General features: G+C 40.8%; 1 protein-coding gene across 5 annotated transcripts in view; it reads left to right on the plus strand.

The window, feature by feature from the left end:
• Positions 1–21,299, plus strand: part of LOC108752230 (LIM domain only protein 3-like) — an 81,893-nt gene that overhangs the window by 48,539 nt on the left and 12,055 nt on the right. For 4 of the 5 annotated variants that reach the window (XM_018492912.1, XM_018492913.1, XM_018492916.1 and 1 more), the window contains 2 exons: positions 18,700–18,811; positions 19,103–19,366. In XM_018492912.1, coding sequence (XP_018348414.1) covers positions 18,700–18,811; positions 19,103–19,366 — 376 coding nt within the window. Of the gene's footprint in view, positions 1–2,478; positions 2,703–18,699; positions 18,812–19,102; positions 19,367–21,299 lie in introns of those variants that run through there. The other variant, XM_018492914.1, reaches the window with a different exon arrangement.

Consider the following 21,299-nt stretch of genomic DNA (forward strand, 5'->3'; position numbering starts at 1 on the left):
GCAAATGAAGTTTTATTACCTATTTACACTTGCGAAACTTATTCGCTGTAACTCTTTATAATTTTCAATATTAAACAACTCCGTAACTGTTACCTCGGTTTTGAAGATTCGCCGAGGAAACGTCGACTCGAAACTTATCGTGGTGCTCTTTTAGATCATCCGGTGTAAAAGCGCCCTTTACGACGGTGTCGTCGGAAATTTTTCGCTGCAAGTATAGGAGCTCTGTCGTCCTCTATTTTATCTGATAACGATGCCGAGATTAACGCGGGGAGAGTAATACAAGCACGAAACCGGATAAGATCGCGAAGCTCTTTTTCTTCTCTGAAAACATTACTTCCTGAGAGGTAACCTAGACTTCCCGCGGTTGTGCGATAGACGTGACGTCATAAATCAGCTTGTAATTAAAAGAGAGACCGCCGGCTATCGGGCAATAAGCATGGCTTAATCCATTTCGTTGGTCCGGGGGGTATATGGGAGTAGAAAAAAAAGGTTGTAGCCTTTCTAATTTAATCTGGCGAATGATTCCGTGATTCTCGAAGCCGGCGGCAACCCTTTCATTACTTACGTCCCCACCTTGCACCGCGCAACCCTTGCGGCTCCTTGCCTACCTCCTCCTCCTCCTCCTCCTCTTTCTCCTCCTCTACCAATTTCTGCACCCCCCTCGCGCACGGGCACCACCGTGAATCGGCGCAGAACACTAAATCAGCGACCGGTGTAATTTTTGTAATGGGAGGTGTGGCTTCGTAGGGGTGGCAAGCGCGTGGCCGCGAGGTAGGAGTTTAAAGCGCATGGAAGGGATATATTTCCCCTACATCGGCTTGCGTGTAGGTGGTACGGCAGGGTGGAATTCGTAGGGGTGATTCTACGGGGTATCCCGTCGAGCGAGACGCGCCACGCCGGAGGTTAATCCTCCACAGCTATTTCATGACCGTCGACGAACGTGATCGTTCCTTAGAAAGATCTTATAAAGCTCTCGTACACCTCGATTAGCCTTACTGCTAAGCTATTTATTGACTAATAATTAATGACTAAACTATACATCGTTATTTCTCACGTTCTATATATACTGTTATTTAAACTTTTTTCATTATACATTTTGTATTTATATTCCTAATTTTCTCCCTTTGTGTCTCTAATTACCCTTTCTCTAAAAAGAATTAATTCTAAAACAATGAATAATTGTAAGTAACATCATTATTAACGATAAAAGAGTTTTTATAGATTATATTTATTTTCTATTATTGTATAATGGAATTTAAACATCACAATAATAAAGATGTAAATTATAAAATATTTGTTTAAAAAAATTGTCGAAACAAAGTTACTTGCAGGTAACAGTATATATTGCGAAAGAAATACATTGAAATTTATTAGTAGAGCTTGTAATACTTTGCAATTAATACACTTTTTCTGTAAATAAGTTTATTATATTCAATTTTAAATAAATCTCTCCTATATTAGAATCTATATTACATTAATAATTATGTATAATAATATCGCTCGTAAAGAAAATTTCTTTAGAGAACATAAATAATCAATAATAAATAATCAATTTTTGCTTTCCTTATTTAATTGGATTTGCGATTAAGTCGACAAGATATCTAGTCATTATGCATTCATTACGATAAATCGTTGATAATTGAATCCCCCATTCAATCGTGATTACGATCGCGCACGTTCCTTTACCGAGTCTCGGACAAAGTCGATTCTTATCCTCCGCGGGACGTTGACAGGCGCGAAATTAAAAAGAAACAAACACCAGCGCGCGGTACCATAATCGATATCCCCTCGCAATTCGCCGTCGTCTTCACTTCACGGCGGCACGTCGTAGCGGCACGTTCCATCCCTTCCGTCGATCAGCCACCCTCTGTGCGCTCGCTCTTCGTCGCCGTTGGAAATCGAGGGCTCATAACTCGCCGTCCTAAACGCGCCGCCTAATCGACTGGAGTGCGGCTGCTATTCCGAATCGGGGTACATCCGGCGTGATGCCGTGTGTGTGGTAGGAGGGGGTGGAGGCTAAATTGTGCGGTGGAGCACGGATAGTTGAAGGATCGACGCGCGCGAACGAGCGGCTGGGGATGAGAGCGAGGAGAGGAAGTGTGTGTGTGTGTGTGTGTGTGTGTTTGTATGTTTGTGTGTGCGTGCGTGTGAGAGAGAGAGAGAGAGAGAGAGAGAGAGAGAACACGCGCGTGAGGGGTAAGTAAGGGGTAACCGTTGGTGGTGGCGTTTGCGACGTGGTGGGGAAAACGCGTAGGGGTACGCGAACGACGTGGTGGCGGAGGCTGTCGAGAGAGGGTGGCTAGGTGATGGTGGGGATTTATCACTCTCGGTGGCGTGCCGTGGCCGCACGCGGCACTCGACAGTTTACAGCCGACCGCCGGAGCGGTGGTCTCGTGGTACTTCCGGTGGGACACTGCTTGACGCACGTTTACTTCACGCTTTGCGTCCCTGCGTACTCAAGGGTGTGCGTGGCTAAGGGTTGTAAGGAGAACATTGTACGTGAGAACGTTCGTGTAGAATTTCAATAGATCGCGATCGATCGTTCGACAATTGATCACCGATGGGGAAAGACGATCCGTGGACGGAAGTTGGTGGCCGTTTCGCGCACCTTGTGCAGTGCCACGTGACGCGGACAGCTTAAACGGAGAAGATTGCTCTGCCTTGCAGCGAAACTTTCGCCATTTCCCAGCAATTGTTGACAGGTAAATGCGATCAGAGATCAGATGAGAGATCAGATTACAGCGGGATAGACGGACTGGCGGAAAATAGAATGGGACTTTGATGGGAACTCTAGATTGCGTCGGGATTTGATTACTCCAAATGTGAAAGAGTGTAATTACTCGGTCCGGTAGGTAACATTTATCAATCTCGATCTCGCGTCCCACACGCGCAGCGTGATATTTCTGTGTAAAATGCATTTACGAAACATAAGATGCAGAACGTAGGATGAGAGGAGAGGAGAAAATAAAACGCGCCGATAAGATCGCGACGCGTGTATATAGACGGTGTATAAAATGAACGTGCATTTGCTAAAGAAGTCGCGTGAGAGTCTCGCGTTAATTATAAACTGTCTTGCTTTTTAGCTTGGCAGATAAGCACGCGCTGGCACACTTCTGTATAGTCATTCACCCCCTTCTTGCGCGCTTGCATCTCTCGCGCGAGGGTCCCGTCTCTCATCGACCGACGTCTGTTCCAATTACCGGTCGCGTTTTAAGGCGATTCCGTTGTAGGGCTGCCGTTAGCCGTTAGCCGACGCGGATTAACTGCATCCTTAGAAAAGACTCGTACAGCTCCTTTACTTCGTGATTCCTTTGTCCCGCCGAACCGTCGTAACGGCGCGTGATTATCGACTAGCGCGGCTGCGAGGGGAACGCGATTAATTAACGCCAATTCTTGAGACGTTCAATTAAAATTAAAGAGACAGTTATAATTGCGGCTGTTTTTATTGCGGTAGAGAGAGTTAATTAAATTATTTAGTCATCAATATGTATGTACATACTTTTCTTGTCACGAAAAGTGACGTGCGTTTTTTTTTGTAGTGAAAGAAAAAAATGGCGTAAAATTAAATTTTGTTTAAGGACAGTATTCATAGTCGGTTCTTATTTTAAGACCATCTTAAGTAATGTCTTAAGTCGCTAATGCGACCCTCTGATTGGTTCGTAACATCTTAAGACTCTACTTAAGACGGTCTTAAATACAAGATCCGACTATGAATACCGGCCTTAATATTTTCTTCCTCCAAATAGTTGAAAGTTGTAGTTTATGTAATTGAAGCGTAATTTATATATAACTAAAAAATTTACAAGCAAGATCCAACCTCGATCATATTGGCGCTTCTTACTTATGTCTCTCTCCTCTCTCTCTCTCTCTCTCTCTCTCTCTCTCTCTCTTTCTCTGTGTTATTCATATTCACTTTATTATTGAAATTGTAGTATCCAAAGTCGATTAGATAATTTCATTCATTCATGACAATGGAGCTACGTTTCTTCATTGAACCGTCTTAGTAATGTCTCAAACGGATGCTATGAGATTACGTAATGCACTATGTATGAATCGTTTTCGAGATATCGTCATCCAATATGCAAGAGCGAGCCGGTTGCAGCGCGTGACAAAGCTTTCACGAAGATTAGCGCTAGGTGCAATCTCGCGAGCGATTCGTCGAAATAGCACATTATTATATATCCTTTCAGAATTTATTTTAAAGTGCGTTATGCGTGAATTATAAATACATTTTTACTATATATAAAATAATCCATCTCGATTTAGGATCTAATCGATCTAAACTAACTCTGATAAAAATATATCGCTTTATTTTCTAACTTTCCAAAACAGATTTTTCATACTTACTTACTGTTTGACAATAATTTAAATATTCTACAGCCTCAATATAGCATAAATATGAAGCACCTCCAATTTATAGTATTTACTTGAAAAACGCGATAACAAAAACCAAGGGAGGAATCATATAAAATATTAAAATAGTTACAGAAAGAAATATAATTTTTCTATTAAAACTATTTCAATTTATTTTTATTTAGATATAGAACGTTCACGTCAATTTATGGAGATAATTTATATTTACGGCTAAAAGGTATGTTTTGCATTTTTATAAACTTATATATCGTCACACATTCAAGATCTTCTTTTCTGGCGTAACGTACACTCTCTATTTATTTCGCGAAAATTTAATTAGAATCTTAATTAACGAATTATCGAGCGTCGAACATCAGAAACCTTCACCTTCGATGAAGAAATTGAAAAGGAAATTCCAGCGGATAAATGCGGCTGATGAATCTCTTCGTTAAAGAAAACTGGAAATATCACCGTCTTCAATCTTCCTCTCTTTCTACGACTTTTCACAAGATAAGATACAGATCCTTCTCGCGTAGCCACATCACGCGTTTTATTCCCACATATGTCGTCGGTTGAAGTCGAAATAATGAAGCTAACTGTACGTCCGGACGAGCATCCCGCCCTGTTTCTCGAAAGCCTCGCCGCCTTCTTCATCAGCGACCTTTCCTCTCTTACCTCCTCTCTTGTCTCTTTCTCGTCTTTCTCCTCCTCCTCCTTCTTCTTCGTCGCCGTCCCGACATCCCGCCAAGAGAACGTCTCAACTGTCGGCCACCCGCGTGTACTCGTCCGTTTGAATGCCGATAATTGGCACTAGTTTCAGCCAGCGGCGGGCTCGTTAGCCGGGCCAAGCTAAAGAGAATCGCTTAATTATTTCGTTTGAAGTTCGCTTCCGATGGAGGTAGGTATAAAGTAGATACGGCTAACACGCGCGCGAATAAATCGAGAAAGCTCGTGCGAGCGCGAGACCTTCGAACCGACCGCGTTTGTTTCGCACCGACAAATTGCCGCGACTAATTAGCCTCGCGGGCTAAAAGAGGAGAAAAAGCTGCTATTGCTGTCGTGGACGCTAGTTATTGACGCTATTTCGCCAGTTTATTACCGCGACTGCTGAGTCGAAACTGTGCCGCACTGTCTTCATTGTTTCGAAAAATTTTCCCACTGCTCGTAAAAAATGTATCGAATCATTACCGGTTCTTGATACAACGATCAATGCGCTTCTAAAAAATTAATTAAAGCTGTTTATGCAACTCTTAATGGTTTCACAAGATAGCGTATATTTCTTTTTTAACTAAAATTAAAAAATTTTTAATTGAAACTAATGTAGTTAATAATAATAGTAAATACACTGTTAAATATTAAAAGATCAAATTTAAACTAATTCTTTAAATTAAATATTTTATTGTTTTTAGCTATTAAGTATATAGTATTTTAATATGAGATGTGTGATTAAGAAACAACATCAATCCATTTCTGTGGTTGAATTGCGTACAGTTTCAAAATAAACAACGTTCGTGTTAACATGTATGCACTTAGGAAATAGTAAACTAAATTCAAGTCAAATTTAATACATTTCTTGAATTAAATTGTTTAACGCGCCGTTATTGTTTTAGTTAACCTACAAGGGGCATGAATCTTTTTTAAAAATCTTAATATCTTGTACTTGAGTAACATTTGTTATAATTCATTATTTCATTATATTTTTTGCCCCAAAATATGATACTTTTTCAGACTGTGTAGTAGTAGACTATCATGTAAAAGTTAAATTATACAGACATATTGAGTAGTAACGATATAAAAATGATTTAAAAAATTGGATACAATTTGATATTATGAATTTAACAGTCTAGAGAGTAGAAATAAATAAATAAATGTAATTTAAGTGATCCGAGTTTACGTATAGGTATACGTCACTCATAAACTTCGAAACAGGGGTCCAACAGTCTCAGGGCAGAAGTATTCGTTGCAAGTTCTTTTAGAAAATAACAGTGGAAGTTTCTCTTTCGCCGAAGCAGACCTTTTTTTTCACAAGCAGCATTTTCCTCGTTTTCCGGACATTATAGCGTGGTAGCGGGCCGCCGCTATAATTTAATAACGCCAGGGCGCGCGTAATGCCTTTCGACACGAGTCAGCGATAATTCCGCGGCGAATGTCCAATAAAAAGCCACTTTGCCCGATCGAAATATCAAATGTAATCCTCTTAAGTCGGCCGCACCGTCGAACGTGTATCTCGCGAGCTGACCATCGCACCCTGTCGTCCTCCCCCCTGCTTCGCATCCCCAGCCCCCCAACGGTCTATCAACCCTCGCCTGGACTCTATCTCTGTCCGCCTCGGTGAGCTACTAACTTTTACTTCCCCTCTCTTCAATACCCTCTTCTCTTTCCTTCTTTATCTCTCTCTCTCCTTTCTGTACCGCTCTTATTTCACCCTTTTCTCTCCAACGGTCGTCTTCCTTAAGTCGGAGGGGTTGCTTTTACGGCGATTGAAGCTTCTCGTGGGTCCTTGGGCACACCGCCAGATGGCAGTGCCGCGTCCTTCTGGGCGTCGTCCCCGATATCCTTTTCCTACGAGATTTTTCTCTGTGCAGTGATGCCCTTGTATACTTAGGGTGCCGCACGCGTCGCCCCCAGAATGCCCAATCTCGGTACCAAGTACATCTCGGTACTTGAAAGTAGAAGAGAGTATTGAGAAATAGAGAAGCTAAATGTGAGCTTTCGACAATCTAAAGAAATCCAAATCGCTTCAGCAGAGTTTCAACCGCGCGATAGACGATTGACAATGAGAGAAAAGTTCATGAGCTATAGGAATCGACGGGTTGATGCGCGGTTATTAAGAGATACCATCGATTGCGAGGGGCACGGAAGCAACGCGGACGACACTGGGGCGAAATTCCGCAACATTCTTTTATCGATCGTTAAAAGTTTCATCGGCGCTCGACGGTTGCTCCTTTAGCGCAACGCTATTGAGAGTACCTCGTACAATTAGCTTCGCTCATTAAAGAACCATTTGCAACGGCACCGAATGCCGGGCCGATGTTGAATAATTAGCATTCGCTACCGACCGAAATCGATTTGTTAATTAATAAAGCGCTAACGTTCGCCGTACTAATAATACCGGTCAACAATTGAATAGAGAGCGCGTTCATTAACTCGCCGCGCCACAGCAACCAGCTAACGCCGGGCATCCCCGGATCGACTCTGTATCGACTCGGATAATCGAATTTGTCGCTGGGGGCCCCCTCGCGAGTGGGGGGCGACCTCCTAGCATATCGTCGCGTAAACGACGTTATTTACAAGAAAGGAATGCGATGACTACGGAAAAAGACTTTATTTTATCCTTGGACATTCTCGTATAATCTCTTCTTCTCGCTTTCCTTATGTTTCTTTCCCTTCATCATCTTTTTTCTTTTCTCTTTCCGTTCTCTCACCAACCGGCCAAGACTCCGTGCCACGAATTTTCCTCTCCGCCCTTCGCAGGAAGGAAGCCTGGAGGAAAGTTCCTTTTCCAACTCGTTCGGTGTGCTCCGACGGGTTACCGGCTATTGGCCAGGATATCTTTCGATTATCAAGACCATCCATACCTACCGCCTTAGCCGAGTCGGCTCCATTGTCTTCTCGCTCTTTCAATTAATGTTTTGATTGATTTCGGACCCTCGGCTGGAGAACGCGACCCTCCCTCGATCGGCTCTGTTCGTTCTCTCTCTCTCTCTCTCTCGCACACTCTCACTCACTCACTCACTCACTCACTCACTCACTCTATCTAGGCAATACTCGAGTTGGTTCTCCATAATCGGCATTCCGTGGGAGATGGAGTGCGAAGACGTGAGAATTTCGCGCGAAATAAGGATATTACACCTTCGTTGTTTCCTTCATGCCGTTATGGCACGATACTGACAATAATGAATTCGATTAATGCCCGTTTCCATCAATGTAAATTAATTTCAATTTTAGTTCAACTTACGCTTCATCTTCCTCTAGTTTCAAGAATTAGAAAAACATGAAAAGTAAATTAAATCGAGATTGAAGTTAATCTATATTGGGAACGTGCATAAGTCTTAAGATGATGATTTTTCTATTGAAAGCTATTTTTTGAGAAAGCATAATTTTAAAGTATAACTCCCATAAAAATTTGTTGCAGCGAATTAGATTTTTAGGTATATAAAAGATAACAGTTATTTTAGCTAAAGAAAAGGACAGTTTGGTGTAGAAATATCTATGCTTATAATTAATTTAGCAGGAATGCAATATACACAATGTATATCAATATGAATGTCAATACAGAAATAGCAAGTATTTCTTATTGTTTAAAAGTGTAGATTGAATGGCGAATAGAGTTAACGATTCTAAAAAGCTAATTGCCGGTCTCGAGCTCGGATTACCAGAGATTTTCCTCTTCCGGAATACTGCGTGCTGCAGATAAATTTTGCTCACTCCCTCTCCCCCTTCGGAACACGCCGCAAGGGAGTTTCGGTATATGTATACGAGAGAACGCGCGCGCGATGTCGCCAACGACGAAGGAGCGACGGGGGTTGGCTGCTGGTAGACGACGACCGTCCCCGAATCGGTGTTATACCGGTGGCTGTTTTATTGCGAGATTTGCGGCGTGGCCTCCCCGTGTAACAAGACTTACTGAGATCTTAATAGAATCTGAGACCACCCCTTCTCAACGAGTCCCACACCACCGCAGGACTAACTCGTTCCTCGTCTATGGTTCCGCGCTTTTCCAACCGCCCTCATCTTGCCGACCACCCCTCCCTCTTTTGGACGGACTTTCGGAGAGTGAGGAGGACCGAGGATGAGGAAATCACGCGGGGAGGAACGGACGGGAAGTTGACCTCGGCACTGCATCCCTTCGGCGAAAAAAGAAAACTGGTGCTTATATTCTAAGCATATATAAGAGGGATGGGAAAGCGGACGAGGAGGGGGAGGGGATGAAACGCGGCAAGGGCGGGAGCGATCTGAAGGGTGATTTATGAATATTGCCTACGGAGAAAAGTGTATCGCTACCGCGCTACTACGTCGATTCTTCTCTCTCTCTCTCTCTCTCTCTCTCTCTCTCTCTCTCTCTCTCTCTCTCTCTCTCTCGTCCCTTCACGAAGACTTCGAAACGATTCCTGCGTGGCGATGCCTTTGGTATACATTCGCGTTGTTTCCGGGAGAAGAACGATCGCTCGGAAACGACCGAGAACGACGGAGCTGTCTTCGTCGACTCACACTGATGAATATTTGCATGATAAAATTGTTTATAAAACGCACAGATCCTCATGAATCTATCCTCGATAATAAAAGTTTCTTTGATTCCTAAGCATCATGGTGAAATATTTGCAATATGTGAATATTTGCGAAATCTACTCTCAATAAAAAAAAATGTTTTTTTGATTTCTAATCATAGGTGTTTGTCACTTTTAATAAAACTGGGTCGCGATTAAAGTATGAAAGAATTTTATACACACATATGTACTATACAATATTTTAAGATCTTATGCAAGATTTTTTAAAGAAGAAAAAAGTACGGTATTCCAAAAAAAGAATTATTAGAACTGACTGTACTTTTTTCTTCTTTAAATGTGTGAACGTGGTTTGGATTTTTCTTTGATCTTCCACATGAAATTCTTTCCTACTTTAATCGCGACGTATTCAGTTTTATTGAAAGTGACAAACACCTCACTATGATGATTAGAAATCGAAAAAACATTTTTTTTATCGACAGTAGATTTACGATGAGCCGTGTATTTGAACAATGATATTTTTACGTTCGTCATGCGCGAAACGGTAGAAATGAGACTCTTTTAGCGATCGAGTTTCGTCCGACGTATTTCGCTCTTTTGTCATTTCGGTTTCTCGCAGGTCGGATCGATATTATACTCCCCTTCTGCATGCCATGCCGCGCTCCAAGGCTCACCCTTATCCCGTAACGAACACAATTGGCATCGTCAAGACGATCTCACGTGCGTCTTAATTATACCGTAGTGCGGCGCCGGCCCGGTCAGGAGCATCGAGTTGCAGTGAATATTTTATAGCGGTGCTGCTGACGAGAGACGCGAGGCGTCGCGGCGCCGCGCCACGCCGCGCCGCTCCGCTCCGCGCCGTTCCGTTCCGCGCTACGCCGCACCGCACCGGTACGATAGTCGTATAACGACGCGAGAGTAGGTCTGTCCTCGCCCTCTCTCGCCTGGGCCCTCCTCTCCCTCCGGCCACCCAACTTTCCCTCCCCCCAGGAAGCTTGTTAGGCGACGCCGTGCTCCGCTATCTTCTAATTGGCGATATAATGATCCTGAAGGATGGAATACCGTGGTCCTGAAGGACCCGAGCAGAGAGAGCAGCCTCTCACCGCGCAGCCTCTCGCTTTGTCAGGGACGAAATTAAAATTTGGCTCTGCCTTGCTACTTCTCTCATCGTTCTTCGCTTACATTTCTTTTACGTCGGATTCTCATTTCTTTGTCCTTATTTCGGCGCACCGTCCTTCGACCGCCGCCGCGCTCTCCGCAATTTCAAGAGCTCCAAGATATATAAGGAGAGAAGAGTTAAGAAATAATTTATTTCACGTTCTCGCCTCTAAAATATCGCACGCACGAGGAAGTCACAATCAGTCGCGGCCGTCTACGACGGGGGTTTAAGCTCCGCTCGCCAGGGACTATTAATTAATCGACCATTACCTGCATAGTTTGAAATGCGCAGCGCGGGGGGAACAAGTACTAGTTCTAATTACGCGCGCCCTCATTAACCGTAGTAATATAGTAAATTTACAACTTGTAATTATCTCTCATCCGGCGACGACGGCGTCGGTGACGACTATGACTACGATAGCTCGCGCAACGCCCGCGATGTAGTTTCGCCTCGTGTTCACCCAATCAGCGAAGGCGGTATATCCGTATCGTTATCGTTGCTCGTCCATTCAGAATTTACGAACGGACCCTTGTAGCGGTGTTGATAGTTACGAGGCCGGTCTCAATTAGTGGAACTTACGTCGCTAGGGTCCAATTAGACGTAGGCCAGCGCAGCTACACCCTGTTTGCCCAAGTTTCCCGTGCGCCATCCACGCCATCGCCGTCAACCTCGCCGTCGTCGGGGTAGAGTTGCCCGCCGTCCCGCACCTGCAGCGGCACTGTAGTTGAGGGTGTCTTTTTCCTACGCTAATGACTAATTAGCAGTCCCTCCACTTCATAGTATAATGACACGGGATCCACAGCCCGGGGGAGGGAGAGAGGGCCGTCGGATCATTATCAAGTCCCGAAATTGCAGCCGTGCTTGCTTGCCCATCCCTTCTCTTGGATTTCCCCTCTTAGAGGATTTTCCAATCCGGGGGGGGGGGGTATTAATAAACGGACTTCTCTCTGTATCCGTCCGTTCCGCCGTATTGTGCTACCGGCGGGGCGCCATATTTTATTGAGCATCTTCAATACTAGTTTCGACGTAAGAAAGCGACTTCCGATTGAATTGGCGAGTGCAGTCACTCACAGTTTGGGTCAGCCGAGTACGTCACGCTGACCTTTAACCGTAATAATATATTGACTCCACTATACTCCCGCTCCTCCCACGAGACCTCCACTTCACTCTCTTCGTCGCCGTCGCCCTCTTCCTACGTATATCCGTCTACGTATTTGTCCATCCCGCGTGCTCTCGGTCTTTCCTTTTCTCCTCTCCACTCTCGAGTTTTCTTTTACATTTATTTATTTCCTAAACGTCCGTCCCCACCGGCTACTTTATATTTGACATTTTTATTAAACCACCTAGAGCGGCCCTCTGTGTTCGCTCCGACGGAATCCCCGGGATAGACGGACGGCGGGAAACGGCGAGTTGGGAGAGTCGCTTGGAGAAGCGTGACGGAGGAGATGCGGGGGGTGGATTTCTCCCATATTGCTGTTAGAGCAATTTCGTAATCTCGGAAGGGTCCTCCTTATATTGACCGAATAAAAAGTCGTATATTCCGTTACTGATTTCACGATCGAATATCAGCGTTCCGATCGAGATTCGTCCATGTTTGAGGAGCGAGCAGCAATTGACCGTTCGCGCCGACACGGAAAAACCGCTCGAAATCAGTTTGCCATTTTACGATTATGCTATCTCAGACGAGAAAACGCGCAGACGAGAAATGTCGCACAGCGCGCCCGACGTGAGACCGATTTTATCGGCGAAGAATCGAATTTCTCCGAGACCTCCTCCTCGTAGAAATAAAACGATGACTGCTAGTTTTCAGTATCCAAATATAATCGAGCAAATACCGACGACCGATGGTATATAAATATCCAGAAGAATTTTTATTATTAACGTTTTATTATATATAGTGACTGTCAAAAATTTCCAGCCAATCAATACTTTTATTGTATATTATTCAGGTCAAGAATTTTTATTTATTTTTATAAATAAAGATTTAGTATATAAGTATATAATATATTCTTTTATTTAGAATATTGTCCTTAAGTTGAGAATTTTAAGTTGAACTTATAATAATGTAAACTAAACAGACTGACGAAAATTATCGTAAATTTTATGTTAACCAGAAACTTTTAGGATATCTAACTCTTACTTACTTCAAAAATGCCAATTGAAAGAAATAAATTTCCCCAAAAAATCGGGAAAAACTATTTTTCAACTTGATAGAGAAAATTATTAATCAAATAATATATTAGCAAAATAGATATAATTTTAATATCATCAAATGTTATTTTTGTTTCAACTCTTAAAAATCCAACCTTTTTGAGTAGTGATGATTGATTGTAATGTTCTTTTTTAGCTATCTTTTTTAAATTGTGATGATTTTGATAAGTTTTTATGAAGTTAATTTACTTTTGATGATTGATAGGGTAATATTTATTAAATTCATGGTAATAACTCGAAAATCACATTTTATAGTTGTGTCACTTTTGAAATAAGGGAGCGATATGTTACCAAGTGTCTTATCGCGGAGTGGATACGCGACATTTCCTGTCTGACGTGGCGCATGTTTATGACGAGATCGCTACGTTTTAAAAGATCTCTGAAAATTCTTGGGGAGATCCGAGAAGATATCGCTGCAGTAAAGAGTCTAATTTCCATAAGACCGGCAGTAGTAAAAGACGCCGTAAATCGCGTTGAGCGAAATTCGTTCTTTTGCAATTTTGTTTTATAAGCGATCGAAGTATCGACATTGTCCACGCTGACGACATCCGTCACGAGATAATACAATACCCGAAATGTCATTGCTGTAAGCAGACCGATCACTCAGCATGGCAAACAAATCTCAATATCAAATTAGCATTCGCAACAAGAAATATTACAGGTCTGCTTTCCGATTTTTTAGGAAAGTTTTATATACAAGTTTCTAAATACATTTTATTTGATTGTAATATCGATTTAACAGAAATAACGTTTTTTTAAAAAAAGTGTGAATAAATTATGAAAACAAAAGAAAGTAATGAAAAATCGAATACTTCATCAGTATAAAAAATATAATTATTAAAAAGTCAAAATATAGACTCTTATCTTTTACATAAGAAATATAATACAGCTTTGGCCAAAAATAGGCACTTTATTAAACATGTTATGTAAGATTTTAACTAAAAAAAATTTATTTATGGAATTTACTGTAAATTATCCTTTGTTTCAAGAATCTTCTAAATTTACGGATAATATCGGTAACCAATGGATATAAACAATGGAAGTAAAAGAACTTCAGGTGAACGGAAAAAATATAAATGTCTAATATTTTTTGCCAAAACTGTATTAGATAATCCAAAAATAGGAACGGAATCAATATAAATCTTTCGGTTCTTCTAGTGTTAAAAAACTTTTTTAGCCGCTTATAATTTGACATCCCCTTTCGGAAATAGAAAATGAAAAATTTTCATCTTTTTATAGATTATTTCACCGATTTTAGACGCGTTCTTTTATATAAATTCATTCGTTTTTCGAACGAATCCGAATAAACTTATGATTGCGACAGGCGAGTAATTTTAATCAACGTACGGATGTGCGAATTCTCGCAGCAACAGGCTCGAAATTTTTCACCGACACGAATGATTAATTTCACCCTGATTTTTTTTTTGTTTGGTATTTTGGTATCTATGCACCGAACTTTTAATTTACTCGCGAGCATCGGCAATTTCGACATTCGCTATTTGCCAATGAAAAGGGTAAAGTAACATCCATTTTTTATTGTATACATATCTCTCGCAACCATCGCGATCAAATATGATGCATGCGTGGCTATAAGCGTTCGCAAAATACAGAGACTAGACACACGAGATTTTCCTGGTCGCGAATTCATCTCACATTCTCATTTATCGTTTGGGTTCATTCCAAGCAATCGCTATAGCATTGTCGAGTTTTTTTTTTACCCCGAATCGAGAAAAGGGCTTAAAAACCGTCATCGTTAACGCGTCTTTTCGCAGCGCGTCGCACGCAGTGCGAATTTTTTTTTTTTAATTCCATCGCGATGTCAATCGGACTAAGGGAGGAAAATCATTAAAAAAAACCAGATCCAGAGAAAAGCGTACGGATCGTTTGACGAATCACGAGGCGGCTCTTGGATATACCGACGTGGGAGGCGCACCGCGGGAGGAAACGAGGCGGGGAGGAGGGGATGATGTTTTTTTCCTCGGCGGCGCCTCTTTAATTTGCCCTCCAATTAACGGACGGGGTCCTATTTGAAAAATACCTGCCACGAGGGCTGGCAATTATACTTCTTCCTTTTTTTTGCGTCACGAGCGCGTTATTAGCGCTATCCGTCCAACCCCCGCTGTCTCCCCCCCCCCCGTCCCTTGCATTCTCCTTCTCTCCTCCGACTCTCGTTTGCTCTTTCCTTCCGCCCATCTCTCGCGCTCTCTCACCTATTTCCTCCACCTCTCTCATCCATTTTATCTTAGTGCATGTGTGCGAGCGCGAAGGGATGGGACAAGAGTGGGCGAGAGCGGGCGAGAGCGTATCCGCACGATTGTATGCGTTTTACGTGTATTGCGGAGCACGCGGGTGAAGTGATGCAGCGATGGGACGAGGGAGACGAAGGAAGGAAAAGGATAGGGAGAGATAACGAGATAGAGGAGGACAGGTGAGACGAAGAGAGAAAAGGGGGTGGCGGGTGGTAGCGAAAGAGAGAGAGAGAGAGAATTGGAGTGAGAGAGCGGGGCAGCAGTGCGGTGTGGTGGCTGCGGGTCGCGAGGGGCCAGGGAGGGTAGGAGTGGCGTTTATAACTCGTGCCCGGGTCTCCCGGCTTTGAGAAGGCCAATTAGCAGCATAAAGCTGCAGCTCGGCCCCGAGGCCGAGGATGTTTGTATGTAATAATGGATTGTTACTCAAAGTATCCGGCTAATTAATTAAGCCCCCGCCGCGCGTCCGCCCGCTTGTCGTCGTACTGAACGGCAACGATGGTGGCGGCGGTGGCGGTGGCGGTGGCGGTAAAGGGGGCGAAAGCAAAGTGGGCTGCTGGTCGCCACCCCCATACGTCACCCTCGCTCGCCAAGTGTTACGCGGATCACCTCGGAAGAACATAACTGCGTTCTCGCGATCTTCGCGCGGACGCAACGACCTAAATCGAATACAATCGCATTTTTAACTCGATCGCCTGATGTCGACAGCATAAATCGCGAATAACTTGCGGTTGAGAAAATGTCTCGGAGACAATCTACAGTGTGACGCACGAAATGTTCATTTAATTATCCAATTTTCAGGCTTTAGTAATCTTATATCTATTATTTCCGTATACTAAGGAAACAATTATTATAAATTTTATAAATATTTCTTTGAATAGTTCTAGCGGAATATTTACTAAATGTAAATACATATTTATTAGATACAAGAATCAATAGTTTGATTCAACTCAAATCATCATTTTTTCATTTATCTAAATATTTATTTATCGTAAGTAAATATTCCGCTAGAAGTAGTCAAAGAACTGTTTATAAAAATAATTTAACAAATTTTTTCCTCGGTGCACTAATTTTGTTAAAACTAAATGTGTTATTAAACAAGAGAAATAATATATTCGGTAAGGCGAATCTCAATGCTTAAATATTTCTATCCGAATTTATGTACGTTGTGATTTTGCAAATCGCGCGCCGAAATCTTTTTCGATTTTGAAACGCAATCATGAGTAAAACTTGAGTAGTAGTATCACTTATTAAATTGGCAAGCAATTTAATAATTTTTATTATTTTTAATACTAACAAGCATCTTTACTTTAATAAGAATATTACTAATCTAAATGTTAACGAATCATAAATCTGCGAGAAGTTTAATGCGAAAAATATTGTTCGCAGAATCAGATTTGTATATAAATTCATATAGAAATATTTAAGAATTAAGAGCCACTTTAATCGCAAATATAGGATTCGTCTCGTTCAATTAGATTTATTCTCATCGGTGTCCAAATTATTAAATATAAATGTGTTATATTTAAACTAAATGTTGGCATTTCGTATGCCACCTGTAGGTCCGTGATTTACGAGAGTTAAAAGATACAATTAAAATGTATCATTGTCACTCATTTTATTGTACGAATTTGAAATATAAAATAGAAATTTTGTGTGATTTTACACGAAACAAACAAACACACGGAATCAATTATTCATTGTTAACATTCCTGAGTGGGACGCAAAGGTTAAAGTTTAAAGTAGCACAGTTTATAGTATCATCTTAGGTAGAATAACGCTTTTAGTAGTTTCCCACTTGTAAGCACGAAATGCGGTTAAAATAATTGGCGCTGTGGAGAAATTTATTTTCGCCCGAAAAATGCTCGCTCAGCGCGAATGCTCCGCGAGATGGTTGAAAGACGGGCTGTTTCGGATGTCGGTGAGCGAAAAGAACAGAGAAGAGGGAGAGGGGTGAGAGCGAAACAAAAAAAGAAATGTTTTATGCACCGTGAAAGATTCCGGAGGCGCTCGTGACGTAGCGCGTCGGTGCTTATTGGAGTCTGAGTGTGCAAGAACGAGCGGCAGGCACGGTTCCAATTAGTCGCACTAATTATTGCGTGCTGTCAGCCACTTACGACGGTCGGAGACGCTTGTAACGGGCGGGATACGCGTGCATTGCACGCCAAACGTCCGCGGTGTGTCGGCCCTTAAAAACACGCGCGGATGCTCACGAGCCGTCAAAATGCGAGGGTAAGGTTCTCATTAACTCGGGAAATCAAATTTTGAGAATTTGACACTTCGAAATGACGCCGTATATGACGCTAGTCTATGAGCTCCTGTCGCTTTGCTGTGAATTTCATTTCACTCGTAAGTTTTAGGCATCTATTGATTATTTGAAATTTCACTTAACTCGATTTGGTAAAACGTCCGAATTCCCGTTGATATTTTTCACAATAAATTCTTTAGTGTTTTAAATATGCTAATTAATATCAGTAATATTCCTTATCAGTTTGTAATATTACATGCTGCAGCTTCAGTCTATAAAATTGTGTTTCAAAATAGATAAATAATCGCGCGTATTTGTTTGAACTCTGCAAATTCTAAAAACTTACACAAATATTATTAAACACCAAGACTCTATCTAATTGAATGGTTCTCTTCACTCATTTGTGTTGATCTTTTCTCGATTCGTTTTCGCTTAATATTGTTTGTTTTAAATTTTATCGTAATGCTAATCCTCCATTATAGCAACAGGTCATTTGAACTCAAAGCGAATATTTTAGATGGTTGTACATTCTGTTGATTGATACTGTGAGATTCTAAATGTTAGAAAAACCTTGAACCTCCTTCTATCAATTGTCATAAGGCGGAGGTTCATTGCATTTTATACTTCAAACAAGATAGTTAGAAATCTGGTTTAAATTATTAAAACAAGCATGAGAAAAATCATAAAATATTATGTAGTATATATCTTTGAAAGTATATTAATAATTCATCACGTTCATTTTGATATAATCATTGATTTTAAAACTTCGGTGTTGTTTTCGTAGTTATAGTTGAGTATTAGGGAATTGGAAAAACTAGAGAAGTATCTATCTGGAATATTTCTTTGTTTTTTAGCAATAATACGGAAGAATATATAATATTAAATTTATGCTGTCAAATTATCAAATTTGAGCATTTCTCAATCATTTCTATAGGTCGTCATTACTTTTACTTAATACGTCATCAATTTAACTAAAACAATGAAATTAAAGAATATGTTTTTCATTCAAATTTAATTTATTATTTATTAAGGGCACGTACGTTTGCATGAACGCTGTTTAGTTTGAAACTAGTAATGCGATATAAACGCAGAAAGGCGTTGATTGTATGTCATTTTTCAACCATACGTTTTGTATTAAAATAATACATTTTGACACTTGGAAATTAAAAATAACAACACATTATTTAAGGAATTAATTTAAACTCGATTCTGTAATATTTAACAGTGTAATTGTAGCGATTTGATTTGCTGTTCCAGACGGCGCCGTAGTTGAGATCACGATGACTATGGACGTGAGCAAATCCGAGACGAATAAAAATGGTTCGACGCAGCAGGAATGCGCCGGCTGCGGGAAGACAATTACGGAGAGGTAAACGACAACGCACACATATATACAATGTATTTTTGCATGATCTGTATCTCTTAAAGAAAACACTGTCTTCGTCTCTCGCCCTTTCTTTATTAATAAATCTGTTACATTCAATATTTTGTCGCAAGAATGTAGATATCGCTCTCCGATCTCTAAAGCGGCCCTCTCTCGCTTCGCTTAAAATATTTACAGTCAATGCTTTTGCGTAAATCTATGTTAAATATCAAGATAAGAGAGGTATTTTCCAAACTTAACGGCCGGTAAGAACGAAAACTACGGTCGGTCCTTCAGGTACCTCCTCAAGGCCCTGGACCTCTACTGGCACGAAGACTGCCTCAAGTGCGGATGCTGCGACTGTAGGTTAGGCGAGGTCGGCTCTACCCTCTACACCAAAGCTAATCTTATCCTCTGTAAGAGGGACTACCTCAGGCTCTTCGGGAACACGGGATGCTGCGCGGCGTGTAATAAGCAAATACCGGCGTTCGAGATGGTCATGAGGGCCAGAACGAACGTCTATCATCTCGACTGTTTCGCCTGCCAGCAGTGCACTCATCGGTGAGTGCGAATGACAGTATTACCCTTATTACATTACTAGCTCCAACTCTATTAGTCAAGATTCTAGAATTATCTTTATTATTAGATCCGGTCCTTCTTGTAGCGAGATTCTCCTCGTTTATTCTCGTACCTTTATCTCGGTTTATGAATTTGTGTCTATGAAAGATTGTGAGTCTTATTTTGAATGTACTCTCTAAATTTCTCGGAGTAAAATTCCACTTGAAAATTAGAGTGATTAACGAATCACTAAAATTAGAATGACTTTTCATTCATATATCCCGTAAAATTAATAATATATGTTAAGTTATATCTAATTTTATATTTTTAATCATTTTTCTATAGGTCGCCACTGCTCTTACTATGTCTCACTATGTCGTTAATTTAATTAAAATAATGCAGTTAAATAATTTAACTGAAAAAAATGTATTAAATTTCACTGAAATGAGTTTATTATTTACTAAATGCGTACTTTAATATGGACTTTTCTGTAGTTGTTTAGTTTAAAAATAACTACAGAAAAATGGATTGATTTATACATTTGGACGTACATGGAAGTTAAAGATAAAATAAAATGTTATTTAATTCAAGGGATTGGGTTGCCATTACTCCTTCGATATCTAATAGTGTAGTGTGAAGTGAATTCTTCCACTCTATGTTACGGAGTAAATATTTTCATTCGTAATTAAAGAATGCAGAATCTGATATGCTCTACATCACTGTAACAATTGGAAACAGTGCACGCACCAACCACGAAAAAATTCAGCAAGTCACATTGTCTTGTCGATATCGTGTTTTGTTGAATCGATATTATATTGAAATGAGAGAGAGAGAGAGACAACACTTCTTGTAGAGATAAAATACAAAAATCTATGTATATTTAGTCCATAAATAATTTTTTAAGACTGGTTTCCTATTGAAGACATCAAGTTCTGATGTTTCATCATGTTTTGATGAACATTGACATTTTACTCTACACACACAAACGAATGAAACATTCACTATAATTAGAGTTAGACATTTTCCTTACGAAAAGTGAAATGTCACTTTATTCCGAATGTGTTTTCACTACCAATTGGAATGAAGTTCATTCGTTTCGAATGAGATTTCATTCTGAAAAATTTAGAGAGTAGAAAATTTAAAAATAAATACAGCGCTATATAGAGAACACATTTTATTTCGGTACTATGCAAGCTGCTACCCGCAGAATTATTTAAAAATTTGCGCTATTTTCTTGTATTGAACAACGGAATTTCAAAAACAGAAACAAAATTCGTTGAGGCTCGTCAATTATTAAAAATTACCGCGCGACGTAAAGCGCCGGACAGTCGAAAGACACGAATCGGCTGAATTCGCTTCCCGCCCTTTCAATCCCGAACTACCATCCTCCTTTATTTTCTACTATTCTCTTTCATGGCGATGCATCTTTCGCGTCGCGTAGATACACATATGTGAAGACGGCCAACGGTGGAAGAGACTACTGGTCCGCGAGGCAAACTTGATAGAGAGAGGGGTTAACGGGGATAGGTTGCTTTACAGGTCAGCTGGGAAATCACTCTGCGCTTTCCACACCATGACCTCTCTTTTCTTTCGCGATGCCGTTTTCTGGACCGATTTGATCGTGAAACCTCGCGGCACGTCTTCGCGCATCCCACGACTTCAGTCTCCATCTGCCAAAACGCGCGATATGCTATCCACTTCAACCATCTTTTGTTCGTTTTTATAAAACAAGCAAATTGTTCAAAACAAATAATTGAAATTTTTCATCGCTATAATATCGTTGTTTTATGCAATATATTAATAAATAAGGAAATAGTAATGGACGTATATTTCTATTTCATTTGTCAGCAATTTTGGAAGGAAGGAAAGAGAGAAAAAATAATCTTGTCATAATCAAACAAAATTAATCAATAGTATTATATATATATATATATAT

The sequence above is a fragment of the Trachymyrmex septentrionalis genome, unplaced genomic scaffold (genome assembly GCF_001594115.1).
Source record: "Trachymyrmex septentrionalis isolate Tsep2-gDNA-1 unplaced genomic scaffold, Tsep1.0 scaffold6, whole genome shotgun sequence".
Classification (NCBI taxonomy): Eukaryota; Metazoa; Arthropoda; class Insecta; order Hymenoptera; family Formicidae; genus Trachymyrmex; species Trachymyrmex septentrionalis.